General features: G+C 35.5%; 1 protein-coding gene across 2 annotated transcripts in view; it reads right to left on the reverse strand.

Moving 5' to 3' along the window:
* The window catches only part of PTPRK (protein tyrosine phosphatase receptor type K), a 739357-nt gene that overhangs the window by 51923 nt on the left and 666975 nt on the right, over positions 1–20459 (reverse strand). Inside the window, exons 14-15 of one of the 2 annotated variants that reach the window (XM_072643296.1) lie at positions 11086–11221; positions 2976–3136 (exon numbers count right to left, since the gene is read on the reverse strand). In XM_072643296.1, coding sequence (XP_072499397.1) covers positions 2976–3136; positions 11086–11221 — 297 coding nt within the window. Of the gene's footprint in view, positions 1–2975; positions 3137–11085; positions 11225–20459 lie in introns of both variants that reach the window. The other variant, XM_072643295.1, reaches the window with a different exon arrangement.

Genomic DNA, 20459 nt, shown 5'->3' on the forward strand with positions numbered 1-20459 from the left:
GTACTTAAGCACTCAGAATTCCTTAGTATTGCTTCTCTTGACCTTTCTGCTAATAATCACTTCTTTTATCTTTGTAAAGATTATGATCATCATTACAGAGGTCAAAGGGCAAAAGGGACAGAAATATGCAGATTTTTGCCTGTCAACCACTTGGTTGGAATATATCTATTCTGTACAGAGAGGAAAAACTATAAGAATTTCTGGGTTGGAGTATGGAAAGAAACTTTTGCTTGATCAAATTCAAGTTCAATTCAAATGAACCAACAGTTATCTATTAGGTGACTACTTTAGGCAAGGCATAGTGCTTTTATTCTTAATATGATTACATGGTATATATGCAGACATTAAAAAAAAAGAAATGTTTAAGCTAAAACCAGATTATTGGTTCACAGGAATCTCCTGAAATCATAAGAGGGCAAAGTTTTTTGATTCTATTTAACTAACCACCATTAAAATACTTCTTAATCTTCTTTATACAGGGAAAAAAAATTTAAGCAAAGCAGCTGTTCAAAACTGCTTGAATGAAACCTCTACCTACCATCTAAGTTGCCTAAAACTGTCATTTTCATATGCAAAAATTTACAAATTTTTATTAACCTCATTTGTTTTATTTTGATATGCAAGTTCTTCCCTTAAAATAAATTCCCCTATTCATTCATATTATATATATATTTATATTATAAATTTTGCTTCAGATATTTTAAAACAGAATTGAGAAAATCCCATAAACTTTAGATTAAGTTTTATAGTCAAATTAATCTCAAAACAAGGTGGTTTTATTACTATTGGTGGTTTTGTTTTAAGTAAAAACGTCTTTGACCCCATGGATGGCAATCTGGATTAATTCTAGAGGTTTGGTGATCTGAATGTATCATGTATTAAGAGCAGTTCCTGGCTTAGTTCCAGTTCAGTTAAAACTCAGAAGTAAAGAATGTACTGTTCTACATGTGGCACTTACTCTAATTTTATTGCCATCTGAGTTCATACAAACTAAGTAGTGAGTTGACTCTCACTGCACTGTCTGATAAGAATGTGGCTATCTATCATCAGGAACAAGCTGCTCCAGGCACTGCACTCAATTATTTTGTTGACAGACCTCACAACCATGCAAAGAAGCACAATTCATGCAGGAGTGGATGATAAGGGACTAGGTCCTCACCTAACACAGCGGTTGGCACAAGTGGATCATTGGGCACTGCAGGGAAACAAAGCTCATGAAAAAATACATTACCCTCAATTTCTATTTTTTTATCCCTTGTCCCTTCCTTCTTTTTTCCCTCCTTTTTCTTTTAAAGAAATCATGCTCAAAAGAAAAACTTAATTAAATCTCTCTTTATTAATACGGGCTGCAAATTTCAAATTCAGATTTCCAGCTTGGGCATTTCCTAATACAAGAAAAGGGGTATGAGAAACTACTGTGCATTGTACTGGTCACTTGGAAAAACAAAACTTTGCTAATTAAAGGCCAGGCAGGTATGAAACACATCATAAGAATACTTTGATTTGCTAAAGAAGTTGGGGACTTTGTATAAATCCAGTCCATAGCATTTTTTAGAAATTATTATCTGCTTCTGACTGGGAATCAATAAGTTATGGAAGGAAGTGTTGGATTGGGAATCAGATCAGCTAGGATGGAATCTAGCTCTGTAAATTGTTATCTGTATGACCTTGGACAAATATCAACCTCCTTGGACTTTGATTTCCTCATTTGTACAATGAGAGGGGTGGAATAGATGACCTTTAAGGTCCATTGTAGTTCTGAATTTTTGATCCTGTGATGAAGGGGGAAAAAAATGCTTAAACTGTGACATAGTGGTACTCCATTTAACCCTTCCACTAAGCTTGTTCTATTGCCATTGACCTCTCAAACTGGCCAGCAAGGCATGGGTATTCACGTTAGACAACACTAGATGTTGGCAACATGCTACTTTCAACCTTTTATCAAATTTCAAAGACTTGGTGGGGGGGTGGGAAGAAGGTTTAAAGTGGTCAAATAGTAATAAAATGGTACAGAAAATGATCTGCCTATCATTTCAACAAAACTAATTTTCAGCGATAATAGCATTTTCTTTTTTTGCTTTATTCTTACAATATTGTGAAGAGCTAAAGTGAAATGAATCAAAACGGCACTCAAGTTTAACACTAAAATCTGAAATGAATCATGTCATACTTCTAAGTAATAATTCAGAGTAAGGTGAACATGAGGGGATATAGCAGGGCACAGAGAGGTAAAGTCAGAACTGAAAAAATTCTGCAAACTAAACATTTCAGATGTAATCTTCCTCCCTCTGAAAGATACAAAGATAAACCTTCCAAATGCTTTATGCTTACAATGTTCCTCCTACATCACCCTACAAAAGCAAAGGGAAGAGAATTTTACAGCTTCTTCTCTCATAAAGGCCACAAATACGTAGGTAGAGTGAAGGACGAGAGTTTAAACAACAAACTTCCCATAACCCCCAAGACGACTAAACCTTTTGAAACCATGCTACATATTAAAGGTAAAATATCTGCACTAATCTGGCTACTTGACTTTCCATTTCTGTGTTTGTCCACAGATCCTTGGTAGGAGGGTGTAAAGAAGAATTTATAGGCATGGTGATCCCTACACCGACTCATTAATTTCCTTATCAATAAATGAAAGGATTCTGGTCTTTGCAAACAGAGATACAAATGGTTAAATGTGACAACTGTGCTTTGGCAGTTAAAACAAAACAAAAAACCCCACCTCCGTCTGACTACATAATTGTAACTGTCCTCCGCAAGTTGGTAATTTGACCTAAAGGCTCTTGCTTCCTCAGAAATGGTGCATCTTGAGGCTAAACCTTTCACTTTGAAAAAGACTAGGACATGAGAAATATTTTTAAATGCGTTCATATCTTTTGATAAGAACTATTCTCAACCTAAATATGCAGCACTCAGAGAGGCCAAAACCCACTTTGACAGTTTGGTAAAATTCTTATCCAGGTACTTACATCTTGGACTAAAGTTGTGAGAATCCATGAATGTAATGGAAAGCGGGTCCTCGGCGTGAAGAGTGCTCTGATCCGCATAGCTCCTATCCATTGCATTCACCATGTGTGTCATCTCCTGGCGGGTGTTCCCCATGGCATCCTTGCGTTTTTTAGCAAGCTTGCTGCCAAATCAACATATTAAAAGGAACATGTTAGTATACCATTTGAAGAGGGAATGAGCAATACGTAACTCAGGACAGCCTGGGAGTAAAAAAGTGGAAGCAGCTTGTAGGATATAAGCACTAGTGGCAGTGAACATTCCAAAAAAAGAGGTTGATATATGCACATTAATACTTCTTAGTTGCCACAAAAGATATTCTATTTATGCTGTATTGAAATTTCAACATTTATGTCTTCAATGTCTTTAATTTGTCACATTTTTTCCTCCCTACTCAGCCGGTTTATGTAATTATGGTGCTAAAAGATATAACTATATTTTACTAAAAAAAAAAGCATGGAAGCTCATGGGACACCTCAAGTTAAATTTAGGTTTTGCTATTTTCCTGCTGGGTAGTTAATTTCTCTGATCTGCTTCAAGGTTTCCCTATAGGGAAGAACTTAATGATCGCTTTATCAGAATTATTTGCTAACACCCAAAAATATTCACAAAATAACAATTTGCACTTTTTATACTGTATACTTTTGTTTTCAGTTAAATGCATAAAGCTCAACAATTAAATGCTTAGAAACAATTACTTTTATTTACCCACTAAATGGTCAAAAAAATATTCAAGACTAGCAATTTCTCAGTGTAGTTTAAACGTGCGCCAATCCTTAGTCTTCAAGACAAGGTATGCACAAGTGCCTTCAAAAAATCTAGCAGAATTCTATACATATAGGGCAAATTCAAAATTATCTACTATTACCTCAGTCCCAGAAATATTAAATTACATGCTCAAGGTCACACAGATAGTAAGTGGTATAGCTGGGATTCAAATTAGACATGACTTCCCAAACAGCAAAGACATGCTCCAGTATTGCATTATTAAAATTCCCCCTTCAAAAACTATTGATGATTGAAATGCTGCAAGTATTTCATTAAATTTGGAACTAGCAGTGTTAAAATCTTTAGTATTTGGAAAGTGACACTTTTATTTTATGTGACTATTAAAACTATATAACTAGTTACCCTTGTGCAAAAGAATATGAAAGGGCAACGTCACCCTTTCCATTCTAAAGATATGGCATACCTAGAAAAGGAGAGGAATATTTTATATATGTTTTCTGAATCTTTCAATTTTGTGTACCTGAGGCAAGTTCATCAGTGGCTTTGCCCACTTTACTCTTCTGGCAGCAAAGATAAGAAGTACTTGCTAGTTCTTTAAGAAAGTTCTACGTAAACCATGCCATGATGAAGCTTTATTAAAAGGAGATCCAGAATATTCAAAATCACAGATAATTCAAATGTGATGGCAAAGGTAATCCAGGAATCTGGTGTTAGGCAGCACTAGACAGCAAACATTTTGCTTTCTACTTCCTTTCTAATTCCAACTACAATAATATCTGTGAACTGTAGGAGGTTGGTAGTTAATATTGGTATCTGTTACATGAATGCTAAATGCCTAAAGATCATTATGAACTTTTAGCACTCTGAGGAGCTCTACCAGAACATGATCCAAACGGGACTGGGTCCTCCCATTGTTAGAATACCAATTAGAGAGCGGCCACCATCCAGAGCCCAAGACAGTCACTGGTTACTCTGGAGCTGTTAGCTGCCTCAACTGCTTAAGGTACAGAAGAAACCTAAAAGGGCCACCAGGGAAGTTTCTCAGTAAGATTATATTACAGTAAACTGGATATGACTCTTGAGTGACAGAATAATTGAAGTCAGGTAATTCATGATTTAACACAGTGTAATTTTCTATTCTCTGTTTTGGGTAAAGGAATTATTAATATAATGAGAAATATTTTTTCTATTGTTATATCATATAATGGATCATGGTAGAAAGCTATTGCTTAGTCCTTTGGGCTAAATTTCATTGGCTGTAAATTAGAAAAGAGGCAGAGGTGTAAGAAAAGAAGATTAAAGATTGGTCCATCAAGGGAAGAGATGTATTACATTTTTTTTAAACCTAGGCCAGAATTAAAAAAAAAGCCTCAGTAATAACTTGAAACGCTTTGTGCATGTATTTCAACTCTTATTTGCCCATCTCTTTGCCTAAAAATTGGCATTTTATCAAATATCAAAATTTGCAATTTCTGAAAAATAAAACTATTGATAAATGATCACATAATATAGTTCATGGTGAATAATGACATATGCAAATAAATGGTAAAAAACATTAACTATGTCCTCTGAGACATTTATTTATGATATATATGGGAAGAATGAGTTGCCAAAAATGTACATGGGCCTGAAATTTGGGGTACTTTTTTTCAAGAAAGCAATAAAGACATGTTGAAGATGACTGGTACTGAGTAAATTGAGGGAGTTACATTAAAGGATGAAACTTTGCTTGAACACATGGATAATTTATTTGCATTTCTCTATTGATGAATAATGAGAAATGATTGTGTCAGTGGGTGACAGCTGAAAAAACTTTTATGAAACAGATCAACACTGATGTTTTAGATTCCAAATCTGGATTACCCGATAAACTACATGTGATCTCATAACTTTGTTCTTACACCTTGTTCCCCACAACAACCCTGTGAGGTAGGTTTATATTTACCTTATCTTATAGTTGGAAAAAATAGCACCAAATTTAAGTATTTTGGTTTAGAAATCAGTTCCTCAAGGTACCTTTGATGACAACTTGCTATTACATCATCCTCTAATTTTCTTTCATTCCCTTTTCTAATTCAGTCTCAAAGTTTTCAAAATGCCCTATCTGATTCATATTTGATTTGCAAGTTTTGTGCTGTCTTCTGTAAATTTTCAGTAGATTTAAACTTTAACTATGTTAGCCTTGGCTCAATTGAGGGGATCGGGGGAAGGAGGATGTCTACATCTGTGCTTTCTTCAGTGTTGGCCCCTCACATTGTGCAAATACTCTCTACCTATAATGATCAGCAACTCGCCTAAAATTTAGAATGGTAGGTCACTGTGAAGTTATATGGTCACAGCGTGTGACGCAATACTTGAACCCAGGTGTACCTCACTCTAAGAGTACCCCTCTGACTTAATATAATTTGAAAACAACAAAAAAGAATATATAACTCATCTACATTATGCAGCATATTGTAGCAGAGTTCTATGACAAAGCAGTTGGTTTATGATAAATGCCAACAGACTTATAAAGCCTATTAACATATTACCATAAATGTGGATAGTCAATAATATTACAATGTCAACTATGTTCTAAATGTATCTAAAATCTATAAATGGTTGATGTTAAATGTAATGATATTCCTATATATAAATACTCATTAATTCCTTATATGTTCAATACTTTCTTGCCCTTAGAAGACTCTCTATATAAACTGAACTTCAGGACGGTTAAGCAATTCATTAGGCAGGTACTTAGAGCCGACAAAAGTACAAATGACTTTTATTATGTAGCAAAGCATTCAAAAGCTTAAACCTATGCAGGTGGGTGTATTAGTGGGAAAAAATGTTGTGTAGCAGTATTAAATGGTTGGCTTCGTGAACCATTATTTAACAAAAGAAATATCATTCATCACAATAAACTAGAAGCTATTTCAGTTTATGAAAGATTGCTTTAATTCTTTTCAACAAAGTCAAATTATTAGTCTCCTAACTTTTTGATATACTGCTATCTGAGTTAGTCTATGCAATACAATTCTGTGTTAACAGTAGCAGTCCCAAGGAACAGACTCTAAGGGACTATGGTTGCCTTTCCAGAGGACATGGTTAAGAAAAATACCCCATAAAAATTTTTCATAATTGTTCATCATGGAAAGTCAGTCTATAGTGGTAAAGTAAAGACCAGGCCTGCTTTGAAGCAATCAAACCCCACATAACTGCCCTTAGCTTTCAGGAGATCTTTCTCTTTAAAGATGACTCAGGCATGTCCATGAACATTTCATGATCTAAGGTCACATATCTAGAGTTAGAAAAACATAACTAACTTTAGAAGACATATAAATATAGTGTTGTATGCTGTTATTACAAGTATTTATACCAAAGCATTTGGTCCTTGGTCATTTACCACTCCCACCCAAAATTCACTTTAATTTACAATGAATCAGTTCATCCTACTCAACATCCCAACAACCCACTACATCTTGCTGGGTATTGCAATACTGTAATTCCACATATTTTCACATGCATATTCTGACTGATTTTGGGCCTAGACCAAATGATACTTTAATAACAACATACTTTCCTCTCCCTAAAGTATAGGAAGTCAGTTTAAATGCTCCTACGATAGCCTTATTTGATAGTACATAGGTCTCCTGAAGAATCAGGTATGATGACTTCATTTGTAACCTGAAAGTATTAGACAAATATAGGAATTAATGTCCATAACCATGTTCTCCACTTAACCTGGTAAGTTGAGCTATGATGTTCTGAGGCTATGTGTAGGTCTGGCTTACTGAATTGTCTAAAGCTACTCATGGAAAATAGTAAATAAAAATTTAAAGAAGCTCCACATACGGTAATACAATATCCCTTTAAAAAAAATACTAACAAAGTCCAGAAATTCAGAGGAAGGAAGAGATAAGCTTTCTGATTTTAGAGTCCAAGGAAAGAGATCACTGTTCAAAACTTCACCAGAATTATAAAGCCCTTTCTTCATTTTTTTGAAAAGGGATACTGCATCTTACACACATAAAGAAGTACGTCACCCATTTTCTACTTACAGGTAGTAGGAGTAAGAATAGTAGCTCCTCCTGGCAAGCAAATCACAGACAGTGGAAAAAGAGAAGCAATGGTGAATGAAAAGCGTGACTCTGTCACATTCAATAAAGCAGAAAAATGTGCGTTAAAAAAATAAAATAAAACCAAACTCATGTTTCTTCAGTTAGCAGTTCTATTTGCTCCATGCATTGATTAGACTCCCTTTGCCATGCAATTAAACACACACAAGCAGTACAAAAATGAATTCTGAAGAGAGATCACTTGAAAAAATAACATGCTGATATTTTATTCATTGCCCCCTCATGGAAGAATTAAATGGATTGTGTCTTTTCAACATGCAGTTAAGCACAATATGATTCATTACCATCTAGATGTCATGACAAATGGAACAGCTGTGTATAGAACTTGTGCACTACATAGGCTTGTACTTTTTAGTTAAAAGACCTACAGATCTAAAATGTTTGTTTATTTTGTACACAGAATGATACCTACATTTACAGAAAAAGTTTTTTTTAATCCCAATGGTACACAGGTGTATACATATGTTATATGAACATACATATGCACATATATGTGTACATATAAACCATACACTATATATATACACACACACACACATCCACAAACATTTTTAGAGTAGATGCATGTGAACACATTCATACACACAAATGTTTACTGTACTGAAACATAATTTTAACATTTTGGTGTTTGGAAATGTTAATGTATTCATGCTGAGCATTTTGAAATATCATATATATATATAGATATATGAACCAATGAAGAAATGGCATAAGTCTGGAAATATTTCAATGGCGATTAAATTAAAAAATGACACTGCTTTTTGAAAGATGCAATATCCCTTTCCTTAGCCTAACCACTTACTTTACATAACTCCAGTTGGTACTTTTATTCAACTGAATTTCAACCCATTCTTTAACAAAACAACCAGAATTACACAACCCCCCTTTCAATATGTGAATAAGGAATAGAGAACTGCTTACCCACTCATATTTTCCCAGCAAGGGATAGAGTCATGTTTGAGAACATAGAGGATTCCATAACATTTCATAAGCTAGGAAACTAAATCCACTCTTTTATCACTTTTTTTTTTTTGTAAGGAGCTCATGGTAAAAGGGATACTACATTATGAATGTACTAGCAACATATGCTGAAAATGATCAGTCAGAATTTTTTTAAAACATCCATTAGAAAAATGTATGATTCCATGTGTGTATGTATACATGTATGGAAGTCATGTTTAGAGCTGTTTATATTGCCCAGAGCAAATTAGGGCTTAACTAATCTTGGCATATATCATTCCATGTCCTGAAGTTTTTAATATAGTCATTATGAATATATCTAAAAGACCACCTAAAAAAACATACCTAAATCCTCTGGGAGTAAGGATAGAAGAAGGGAAAAGAAAGATAAGCCCTATCCTCCATCCTACTAAAGAGAAAAGTGAATAAACTATAATCACAAAAAAAAATGATCAAGTATTCGAGACTCATTAAATGGGTTAACCTTTTCCACCAATTTTAAATATGGACTAGAAAGAAGTTCATTGGTGGTCTGTGTATTTAGGTAATTGACAAAATGTTATAATACCTGACACATCGCTGCCATGAGAGATCAGTGCACTTCCCACAAGGAAATGTTGCTGCGATGGTTGAAAACATGTGACAGCACTGACTTACTATTCTAAGACATTTTTATTTAAAAAAATTTTTTTTTCCTTAAGAGGGAGGGCCCAGGATAAGGAAGGCTGTCAATATAAAACTTAAAGAAATATGAAGTGTTTTCAAATTCCACAAAATAGCTTAGTGTAGCTAAGTCTATCCCAGCTGAAAATGACTAATGATATGTAATTGGAAGCCACTCCAATATGCTCCTTTATCAGACACAAGTTGACTGAATGAATCTCAATGGTGAAGCAAGGTTGTAGTTAACTGGTGAGGTAGCAACTGTAAACCTGAACTAGAAACAGCATGATGGCAGAAGGTTAGAGCTGAAAATCTTATAGACCTTCATTTCCAAATTTGTCACTAAGAGACTAAGAGATGTCTTGTTTCTTGCTTCACATAGAATGTAATTCTCAAATACAAAGGTAGACAACAGAGAAAAGGGAGAGCACTATTGGAGAAAGCACATATGTAGCTAACTAACACAAAACACTATAAGCATACCTAATGTTTCTAATGCAGACGCTTCTTCTCCAAGTTATATATCTCCAGGGTGTCATTGTAAAGAGGCAATAAATTAAAAAAACTAATGGAACCATCAAAAACATGTAGCATGACTCTTAGCTACAATTTCAATGTTTTATTTCACTTATTTAATAAGAAAAATACACTATGTTTCAAGTGAACATATGCAACATTTACAAGCAGTAGATTTTTCCACTGAGAGATCCATAAATCAGAAAACACTGCTGCACACAAACACGTTTAAGATAGACAGCTGTGCCTTTTGAAAGACAAACTGGTTGGTGCAGCACATCCCAAATATCAGACTTGGAGACATGGTGGTAGAAATTAATAGAGTTCATCAGCTATATTAATTATGAGATAGTATTGCTTTGAGGTACTGGCAAAATGATTATGGAATATGACAAGAGATTAACAATTTTCAACCATGGAAAAGTGTGCATATTGATATAGATATCTAAGAAGCAGCATTCTTTAAATTAATTTCCTAAACAGTTTTTTAAATTTCAACATCTTTTTATAACTCCAGAAGATGGCGATATTGGTTGATATCTTACAAAGAGTCTTGAATGCTGAGAAAATTAATAATCAAAAAAGGCCCTGACTTTCATTTTTTAGTAGTGATGTTTATACACAGTGAAGACATAATACAGAATTCGACTACATAATATCCACATTTTCTCTGATCTAGATTTTTAGCCAAAGTGAACACATAAAATGCAGTTGGTAAAACATGACACGGTATAGCAGAAAGCATCAAGAACTGTAAACTAATACACTATAAACGAAATTAAATAAATACATTCTGGATAACACATATATTGATGTCCTACACAGTTTTTGCATTTTAACAACTTGGACATGTAATTTAATTTGGAAAACTAAAAAAAATAGCAGAGAACACAAGCATCCAACAATGAACTGCCAAGAATTAGCTACTTTAAAGTATGAGAAATAAACTAAAGAGTTCAATGTACTTGGAAAAAGTTATTCTTCTTAATGATGGCCCTACACTGAAATATCCTGTGGAGGAAAACGTGTGGGAATTATTGACAAATATGGTAAGAAAGTGGGACAAGACACCATTTAAAGGTCTTACCTCTTTTTGACAATTAATATGACAACTAGGAGGAGTAGGAGGAATACCAAAATCCCGGCACTAATTCCTGCTATTTTCACTACTCGATCTGTCTGCTTAGCTGGATCAGGAATCACTTCTGGTTCTTCTGTTGCTGCTGCTAAATAAATATTTTTTAAAAAGAAGTTACTAGAAGCACAAAATTTTTACAAAGGTGAAAATCAACTTCAGAAACAGGTTTCCCTCCCCAAAACAAATCTGTTCTGTTTATATATAAACAAATATGAGAAGTATAAACATGAAGGAGTTCACTGAGCTGTAGAACTGAGGACTCTGATTACATGTAAGTGCAATCACTCCAATGGGGATGATGTCAAAAATCAGAAAGAATTGCCAGGTGGGGTGATGGAATCTCTTCCTCTAAGCATCCTTGAAAACAATGATATTTTTCCATTTGAAGCTGGGATAGGCTGCTCTGCCTGATCACAGAGGAACAGGGAAAGGGATGGTTGGACAATTAAAGGTTTGAAGAGTAAAGAATTGGATGGACAGAAGGGACAAAAAGGCAAATGAGGAAGGATGTTCAGCATTATCTTAACATGCTAATAACAGGAGACAAGGCTATAAAAAAATAGAACTTAGAGAAAGCAGAAGCTTTAGGTAATTTTTTTGATCTTTCTGCTTAAAAAACAAAATAGAATGACTGGCTTTTATAAGTTGGCAAGATCCAGGGCACCTTGTACTAGAAGACTGAAAAGCAAACAGAATGAGGAAAGGTGTACTTGAATTTAACTAAAACATATCTACCCAATTTAAACCAACTTCTTATCTCAATAGTTACTGCAAACAAATCCTGTTTTGGTTTAAATGGGAACAAGCTTGAATGATGAATTTTTTTAAAGAAAGTATTGCTTAAAATAAATCTTAAAAAAGAAGAGAAGGAATGAAGTGTACTGACTCCTAGCTTTGGTTATTTCAGTTTGTATGTAGGACAATGTTATTACCAGTAGTGACTGTGTGTAGATGTGATTTAAAAGGCCCAATGAGAAACCAACTGCCCTTTTCATATTGATGTGTAAATTGGTTTCATTTATGTGGCTTTAGCATTGGACCTCAAGCATTTCCTTAAAATGAAGTATGGATCACTGTTAACTGGTATGAAATCTTCAGCTCTTTTCAGGGTGGCCCCAAAAGACTACAAGCCTATGAGTTGGAAAAACCTCAGTCCTAGGATCGTTTTGCAGCTAACAACTAAAATGACCTTAGGCATGTCACGTGGGAAGGGATTCCCAGGACGGGATTCCTGGGCCTTAATTTCCTCACCTTTAAAAGACTCTTTAGGTCTACTAGTTATAGTAAAATTTTTGAGAGTAGAGCCTAGGTCTTCTACATTCTGATGTCATTCTCAGAAATGTACTCAGTGCCTTGTTCAGCGCAATTGTTTAAAAATACTAACTGAATGAATTTGAGTTTCCTAGAACTTCATACTTCTGCCACACGGAAGATATTTACACACACGCACACACACACTCCTTTATTTAAGAGTAATCCATCTTCTGAAAAAAGTTTAGGTGCTTATAAAAATAATAAAATTAAATAATAAAGCAGAGCAATTAAGTATCTTTAAAAATTAATTAAGGAGAGTAGAGCTCAGATAGGTTAGTTTTTGTAGTTAAACCTGAATTTAACTCCTGCTTAGATTATATTAATTTCCCAATAACTATTACAAAAGGGAAAACTATCTCAGAATAACCTAAAGTTCTAATATTGCCTGATTTAATTAAAAAATTAATCAAATTAATTAAAAAATTTTTCCCCTTTAAATTCCCTATTAGTTACTTTCACCTCTCCACTAACACCTTGAAAACATAGCTCAACCTGTCTCCTGTGTCTCTGTCTTCTTATCAATGACAGTCATTACCATTCTACCATTGTGTAAGACACTTCCTTTACTTAACACTTCCAGTTTACCCAAGCCCCAGAAAAAGATACACCTCCTAGCATAAATATCCAAGGCACATCACATTTCAGTACATACATCATAATTCAATCAAGATAACATTTAACACCCAGAATCACAGCATCTCAGAGTTGGAAGGGACAGATGAGTTACTACAATTCTTTCTTCAACGCATGCATCAACATTTTTACACTGCTAGCAAGCAATTGCCCAGCCTGTTGGAAAACCTCCAGTATTTGGGAACTCTTTCATCATTATCCCATCTATTTCCTTTCTGGACGGTCTTGGTTAAGATGTTTTTCTATATAATATGCCAAACTCTTTAATTTTCACTCAACGTCCCTTCAGAAGAGAGTGGCATAGTGTTCAAAACACTGAATGTGAAGTCCAAATCTAAATTTGAGTCTTAGTTCAGTGTTGCAAAGTTTTCAGTCATGTCCAACTCTTCATGAACTCATTTGGGGTTTTCTTGGCAAAGCTACTAGAGTGTTTGGCCATTTCCTTCTCAAGCTCGGTTTACAGATGCAGAAACTGAGGCAAAAAGTGTTAACGTCACTTGCCCAGAGTCATATTGTTAGTAAGATTTGTGCCTAGATTTGAACTCAGGTCTTCCTGACTTCTGGCCCAGCACTCTGTCTACTGTACCACCAAGCTGTTAGTCTTAGCTCAGACACTTACTAATTAAAATTCGATCTTTATTCAGGGCAAATTTAACATTTTAGTGTTATACATTTGGGAGGTACTAGTATGTGGGGTTTGGGGCTTTTTTTTTTTATTATGGAACTCTCCTTTGAGGAATTATATATTTCTTATGATAAAAAAAAAAAATAAACAGGTCTTTTTTCGAAGATTTTTTTGGCCACTCCTGTACCACAGTCTGATACAAAGTAATGTTAATTTATGAATTTACAAAAACATGGTGTTTAATATGAAGCAATCTTTGGAATTTCTAAAGTTCAAGCAGAAGTAGATGACATTTAATTTGACCTTTTATACAGGAAGGTAGATTGTGTGTGTGTGTGTGTGTGTGTGTGTGTGAGTGTGTGTACACATATACGTAATAAAATCTGAATAAATGATGAGCATCTATACATTATGATTTTGGGGACATGTAGCAACTATAAAATTGGTAATCAATAAACCATACTGGCATGAGGTAATGGTAAATTATTTAAAATTCAGAGGAAGAAGCATATACATTGAGAATTTTGTTCAACATATTTAAGATGCACATATTTCCTAGGCAAAAAAAAAAAAACCACAATTAAGAATGAAATTATGAACCAAGGCAGTAACAACCCACAGAGATTGGGTCAGGGGACAAGACCTGTGATTTTTCTTGCCACAGGGAAATCTTCACGGATAAAGAAACTCCAGCTGCCAATTCAAGTAGGCACCTTCTCTTAGAGCTGCCTGAAGTACCAAGAGATTAAGCGTCTTTCTCAGGGTCACATAGCAAGTGTATATTAGAAGTAGGACTTGAACCCAAGTTTTCTTCACCTGGAGGCCAGTTCTCTCTATCCATTAGACCACACTGTCTCTCTGTAGCTGTTTTAGTAATATTGCTTTCAGAGGTATGACTATTAGATAATTAGGATGCCTTCCATAAGGGGTGTGTGTGTGTGTGTGTGTGTGTGTGTGTATGTGCATGTATGTGTAAGAGTTAAAGCCAAGTCTGAATTTCAGGTCTAATGTTAAGAAAAATAAGCAGCAGATTAATATTGCTATGCATTGACTTCACTTTCTATTCACAAGACTGATTTGTCTCATCTAGACTTTTGTCTGCAATTCAACTGTTCAATGTGTTGAGTTTCTCCTTGTGTTCTCTTATCTTTCCCGAATCCCCCCAGTGGTTAATACACTTATCCTTATTGAAACTATTTAGTCTATACTTTATTTACTTGTGTTCATGTTATTTGCCTCAGCAGAATGCAAACTCCTTGAGAGCAGGGACTGTATTGCTTCTCAAATCTTTGCAATCTAGACTTTGGAATGGCTTATGCATACATAGTTGGTAGAATGGAAGATCTAGTGTATTGTGTAGACTCCATCAGTTTGCTAAGAGAGTGTCATCCCCATGGAGGATGCAAGAGAGTTGATCCGCAGAGAATCAGGAGGAGTAGAACATGTCCAGGCATTCTGTAACTGGTTTCAGTTGGCCTACACACACTTGATTGGGGGAAGCCTTTTTCCTTTATTTTATGGTGGGCTAATTTGGTATCCAGCCTAGGAGGTTAAGCCATGGTCATCCATTAGGTCAGGAATACAGGTCAAGTACTGCAGCCAGCCCAGCATTAACTCCCAGAGTAATTAGGTCCAGGACACCAGCCAACAGAAACTGGTAGACACGAATTTGATAGAACCAAATGCTCTTTAAGGACTGAGCTAAGTTACAAGCCTAATTCCTACTTCTTTCCCCTTAAGACAGGCAAGATCAGACGAGGGGGAGGAAGCGGAAGAAAAGGGAGGAAGAAGTATCTTTATGCTCATTTGTGCTATAAATACTCTTATAAAAGCCGAGCGATATTCAGTGACTAAATGAAAATGGAGTACTGGTCACTATTCCCCTAGAATGGAAGGAACATAGAAGATGGTGGTTGATGGTAAGAGAAAAGAAATATCTCAAACCTCAAGGGGTATCAAGAACCCCGATGGGGAGAAGTAACCAGTTCTGGCTCTGAAAGGATGGTGCCAGAATCAGTCGCCTTGCATAGGTGCTTAATATATGATTGCTGAATTGACTTCCCAGAAAGTAACTACCTTTTTCTTCCTAGGAGTTCAAATATTTGTGTCTTATGTACTTAATATGTATTAGAATTACTTGTGTGACACATGCTCCTATGAGTCTATGAGTTCCTCAAAGGCAGGAGCTGTATCTTCTTTTCATTTGGTACCTAATAAAATGAGCGCTCTGTACATAAAAGTCACTTCAAAAAAGACTGGCTGAATTTAAGCTTACTTAGCCTTCATTTAATGGCCTACTGAAATGCAAAAATTTCATGTGTAACTAAGTCTTCATTTTGAACCACTATCCTTGATAATCATAGGGCAAACTTCTGTATTTGTTTTTATACTCATCAGCAATCATTTATTAAGATAAAAATGAAAGAGTCCATGTAGTCAAGAAATTTAAAATTCATTGGGAAAAATAACAATACACATGTAAAAATAAAAAATATATGAAGTTTTTGTTTGTTTATTTTTGTGATAGAGGGGATATGGTGAGGGAATGAAGGAACTAATTGCTGGAGGGGTGTGTGAGGAAAATGCTCATGTGGGCTATAGCGCTTGATCTGAGATTTGAAGAAAACTAGTACAATTCTAAGAGGTGGCTATAAGGGAGGATAGAATTCCTGTTCTAAAGGGCAGCCTAGGACAAGCCTGGAAATAGGAGTTGGAATATCAAGTGGGGCCACAGCAAGGACCATGGAGTACAAGTGAATGAGTAAGTCTGGAGCTGTGCTTTCAAAGGTTTTAAATGTCTAAGAGAGAAGTTGGTATTTTGTCTGAGAAATGATAGGGAGCCACCATAGCTTATTAAGCATGGAAATGACATGGTAAGACTTATGCTTTATGAATATCACTTTAGAAGGGAAGTGGAAGATGGAATGAAACAGAGAGAGACTTGAAGCTGAGAAGGCATTTAGAAGGATATTGCGATAGCCCAAGCAAGAAGTGAAGAGGACTTGAGCTATGGTAGCTGTTGTGGCAAGTGAATCCACAAGACATGTGAATACTAGCTAAAGATCAGACAAAAATATTCCTAAGAAGTGTATCTAACGCTTGAGGTACAAATTATAATTTTAGATCCTGACATATCTGTATACCTGCATTCCTTTGAGTCTTTGTCCTCCAATAAACCCACTAAAGGGTTTAAATTTCTTCCTTAAAACATACCATTTGAATGTGAAAGACTTGTTAGTGGGAACACAGGCATCAAGAACAAATATGACTTTTCTGTTTTCCTGATCCAGATAACAAAGTTATTGGTAGTGACTGCACTCCAGAGTCTTGTACATAATTTATGCACATGCACCAAGACAATGCAGATCTCTCAGCTAAACTTTTCCTTATGCTATAAATCTTTACCTTCTTATCATCTAAAGAGTGTTCTCAGATTCCCCAGCTCTCCACTTTTGCCAAGAGCCATCTGACTTTGGACAATGAGAAACATCTAAATGAGTATATCACTTTTATTGAGCAAACTTCTGAAAGGTATTTTTACAAAAATATTTAAACTTAGATCATAAATTTTACAACATATGGGCTTAGCTGTATGTTTAAAAATATAAACCTTAATTAATATGTCTAATGTTCTTTAAATTGATTTTATTTCTGGAAGAAATATAGTACAATTTCATAAAAATTAAACCAATATTCAGGAATGATTCATTGAGATTCTTGTATAAATAATGGAATGATCACTTAAGAAGTCATATTTTTAATTTTTCTACTGAAATTCTATATTAATGTCCCATTGTGGTATAAATGTGGTCCCAGTATCTTGAAGGTTATGTGAGCACATCATAAAATTCTGACAAATAATAGACATTGAACTGGAAAAGCTGCATATAGTTAATGTATTTTTTTTATGGAAAGTTCCCTTTATTCCTATGTTCTCCATAGATAATGTATTTTTAAAGAACATTCTCATCCATTAATAGGCGTATGTGACCTGCTTAAGCCACATGGAAGCCTATGTCACATGAAACCTGTGGTGGGAGGAGCTTGATGAACAGGTAGAACAGGAAGAAGCGAAGCTGGAACAGAGCTGAGAGGAAGCTGGTCAGACTAGTCAGAGCTGGGAATGACAGAGGAGGCAGGCAGCTGGCTGTGAGTGAGAGAAGGGCACTTTGCTTAGCCAGCCTGTTGGTGGGCAGGCCTGATAATGTGTATAGGGTTCTTGGTTACTATGATGGATCTGGTTTTCTGGTGTTGGGATTTGGCTTTCTGGTGGCTGAATAAATGTTTTGGTTCTGTCTTCCAAGTGAAGAGTCTGTTATATTTTGCAATTCAGAACTATGACGGCATACTCATAGCTGCCATTGGTGCTGTGAACATCACATTGGTGCTACAGCCTAGCAATGGATTCCATCTTTTCCATACAAAGACCAGCTTAAGCGTAGGAAGACTCATCACTAGAAAGGTGGGCACCAATATCTATGTATATGTACACACATGTTTATAGTATGTCTAATACATGCATGTAAGAAGCTCATGAAACCACTATTTGAAGAGGTGAATTCAATTCAATTCAATAAGCATTCATTAAGCTCCTACAACATCCCAGGATCCTGAACCCAAGAGTGTTGGAGGAATAATACTGTTCCCCAAACCACCAGGCCTGCTTGCTAGTCCACCCCCAGTAGCCACCATTGAGAAAGAAAAAATCAGTAACAGCTACTTTTTCACTACACCCTAAGCATGATGGGGCCTTTCTACCTGCTTGCAGCTAAAACCTTACATATATGTTGTCTTCATTATTAAAACAGGAACTCCTTGTGAGATCAGGAACTTATTTTTCTATTTGTATCCCTAGTGGCAGATAGGTAGAAAAAGTATAGAGCTTGGAAGTCAGGAATACTTGCCCTTGAAATACGGCCTTAGTTACTAGTTGAGTGACCCTGGGCAAGTCAAGCCTCAGTTTTTTCAACTGTAAACCAAAAATCCTAATACCACCTAGGTCCCAGGGTCTTTGTAAGTATCAGATGAACTAATATCTATAAAGCACTTAGCACAGTGCCTTGAACATAGTTGTTGTTCAGTCCTTTCAGTCATGTCTGATTCTTCGTGACCATTTGGGGTTTTCTTGGCAAAGATACTAAAGTGGTTTGCCATTTCCTTCTCCAGTTCATTTTACACATGAAGAAACTGAGGCAAAAAGGGCTAAATAACTAGCCCAAGGGTACATATGTAGTAACTGTCTGAGATCAGATTTGAACTCAGTCTTCCCAACCCCAAATGTCCATTGCACCACTTACCTGCCCATATCAGGTACTTAATAAATGTGTCATTCATTCAGTTATTTTACAAGACACAAATGAATTTGTGGATCTTTTGAAGAATTAAAGGATTATCTCCTTATTACAAAGACAGCTCTTATGTTGGGGAAATTTTAGTAAGAGATAAGAGTCATTAATTCCTGAACTCAAATCCCAGATTGGAAACTTCAGAGAATATTTGTATGGGTTTGCTATTTAAGGCAATGGCAGATTGATACAAAAAATTTTCTCATCAAAACTTTTTTTTTAAATAAAGCTGGTATGCTCTGTCACAGTCAGAAGAGATTTTTATCAAGACATTGAAAATGTTTGTTTCTAGGCCAGAGCTGATAGCACCCAAATTATATAGGCCCTAGGACCAATGAGTGAGCTTGGGTCTGCTCTGTAATGAAGAGTAAGCAATTGGTTTTAATTAGTTATACACACTGATGAACAAGATAGTAAATTTTGCATTGAGTGTCACTCTAATTTTTGTCACTTTAATGGACTCATTTTATGGTTACAGTGTTAGTAATGAAAGGCTTTGAGAAAAATAATGTTACTAGAATTATGTGTTCCATGGAGGTATGCAGTAAGCTTATATATTTATATTTTTAAGGAGCTGCCTTGAACAATTATTTTGAGTGAACAATTATTTGTTGCACTCTCCAAACTAGATCAGCCCCCAAATCAAACTCTACTTCTTCAGCCTATCAATCATCTGCACTGTTTTGCTTGTTTCTCCTACCTAACTGAGCAAGTTTTGGTTGACCATGGTTTTTCACCCAAGTCACCTGCTAATTCTGTGGTCTCCACATGAAACTAGCCTCAGGTGTCTTAAACTCCCCACAGGGATATCTCCTATTCTCAGTCCTCTTCTACCTCTTGCTTTAGAAACTACCTAAATCAATGGCTTCCAGAAAAAGATGCTTCCATCTACAAGCCCTATCAGTTCATTCACCATCTTTTATGACCTTCCAGACTGGAATATACTCCTGGACCTCCATTCCCCTATATAAATTGTCTTCCCCATGAGAATGTAAGCTCCTCAAAGGACTTTCCCACTTTTGTATTTGCATCTTCCACACTTAGCACTATGGTTGACACATAACACAACATAATAGATAACTTTTAATTGACTAATTCATCTTCCATTGGTACAGTGACCATACTGAAACATATACCTAGTTACCTGATTGGACACAAAAAAGTAATTATCAGTCAAATGCACTTATGTACCAGATACTAGTGCATGTCAAAATTGTATACTGGTGTTTGTGTATCCTATTTTAGAAAACTAACCCACCTAAAGTTTTGCTTATCACAAGTAATACAGTCTCTGCCCTCAAGGGGCTTACTTCTAATAGGAAATAACAGGGATGGGGAATGGTATCCAAGAAAGGAAGTTTTGATATAGAGAATGGGGAGTGGAATTAATAGGGCATTCCATTGAA

This window comes from Notamacropus eugenii, chromosome 2 (assembly GCF_028372415.1).
Source record: "Notamacropus eugenii isolate mMacEug1 chromosome 2, mMacEug1.pri_v2, whole genome shotgun sequence".
Classification (NCBI taxonomy): Eukaryota; Metazoa; Chordata; class Mammalia; order Diprotodontia; family Macropodidae; genus Notamacropus; species Notamacropus eugenii.